The sequence below is a fragment of the Loa loa genome (genome assembly GCF_000183805.2).
Source record: "Loa loa unplaced genomic scaffold supercont3.2536, whole genome shotgun sequence".
Taxonomy (NCBI): domain Eukaryota; kingdom Metazoa; phylum Nematoda; class Chromadorea; order Rhabditida; family Onchocercidae; genus Loa; species Loa loa.
In genome coordinates, this window is record NW_018110714.1 from 1 (window position 1) to 1,310 (window position 1,310).

Here is a 1,310-nt window from a genome sequence, read left to right on the forward strand (position 1 = left end):
CACGTGATGGTATGGTTCTTCGTTATATTCTCTCTTGAATGAAGTCGAAATGATGTTTTTGAATGGAAGTTTAAGGACGTTATTGCATTAATTAACTTCTGGTGGAACGGTATAATTTAAGACTTGAAAACTTTTTGCTAATTTCGATGAAGCTGGCGAAAAATCAGTGTAATTTAGAAAGGGTTTGGTTGAAGAAAACCATGATGAAATCCGAAAATAATGAAGATTAAAAGAAAACAAATTCAAGTACATATGAAATAAATCATTGCTGCTGATGACTTGAAATAAATTGGTCATAGATATGACATTGTACCGGAATTTAAATATTTAAAAATTAGATATTTGAATTTGTTTTTCTAGGTCCAAATATTGTTCGCCAGCAGGCTTAAATCAATATCATTATAAATTGGAATAGAAATCTCTCATAAGCTGTATGACCGTATTGATTTGTGGTATTGGAATATTTTAAATTTCACTCCATTTCAGTAGCAGATGAAATTCAAATTTTCCATTTATAACAATCGATTAAAGATTTCAAGCATTCACTTTTGTCAATTATAATTTCAACAGATAAAATTGAACGGTTTGGTTGGTTACATATTCGCTTCCTTAATAAAATTATTCAAAAAAAGAATTTTGAAAAGCTTCCATTGCAATGGAAGGTGAAATGTTCGTTAATTTTACATAAATTATTTATTTTAAAATAATTATTTCATTTCTAGTTGTGAAGTTTCGACAAGGGAATTCACCTCCTTATTAATTTAACTATCTAATTCTCATTTCTTCCTCTACTTCTTCTTTAGTTCCATTATTATTCATAGTGAATACTTTCTGGAATTTTCCATACTGGATTTTTCCTGGAATTTCCCATATTGAATTTTTCCTGGGATTTTCCATTGTGGATATTTTCTGAAATTTTTCCATTGTGAATACTTTATGGAAGTTTCTATGGCGGATATTTTCCGTAACTTTTCATTGTGGATATTTTCTGGAATTGGAACTTTCCATTACGGTTATTTTCAGTAACTCATACAGTACCAATAAGAATGACACATCGTTGTTCTTTTTGCAGTAACTCATACAATACCGATAAGAATGATAAATCAATAAATGAACGGATATTTGGTGTTGATAATAGTGGAAGTAATAGGAGTAATTTAATGAATTGGATAGTACCATCAACTAGTGTCAATCAACGAATGCGACGTATTGAGGAAATTTTAGATTCAATACCATATTTCTTTGGTAGTATGCTTGATGATAATAAATTACAAAGACGATTACTTCTTGAATTAGGTAATTTCTTCTTC

The 1,310-nt window shown here is 29.3% G+C and overlaps 1 protein-coding gene across 1 annotated transcript; it reads left to right on the forward strand.

Annotated features, from left to right (window-relative positions):
• Positions 1-1,046: 1,046 nt before the first annotated feature.
• On the forward strand, positions 1,047-1,296 carry LOAG_15722 (hypothetical protein; the record flags this gene model as incomplete). The annotated part of the gene is made up of 1 exon (XM_020448964.1): positions 1,047-1,296. A coding segment is annotated over one exon (249 nt), but the record flags the coding sequence as incomplete, so codon positions are not given.
• Positions 1,297-1,310: the final 14 nt, after the last annotated feature.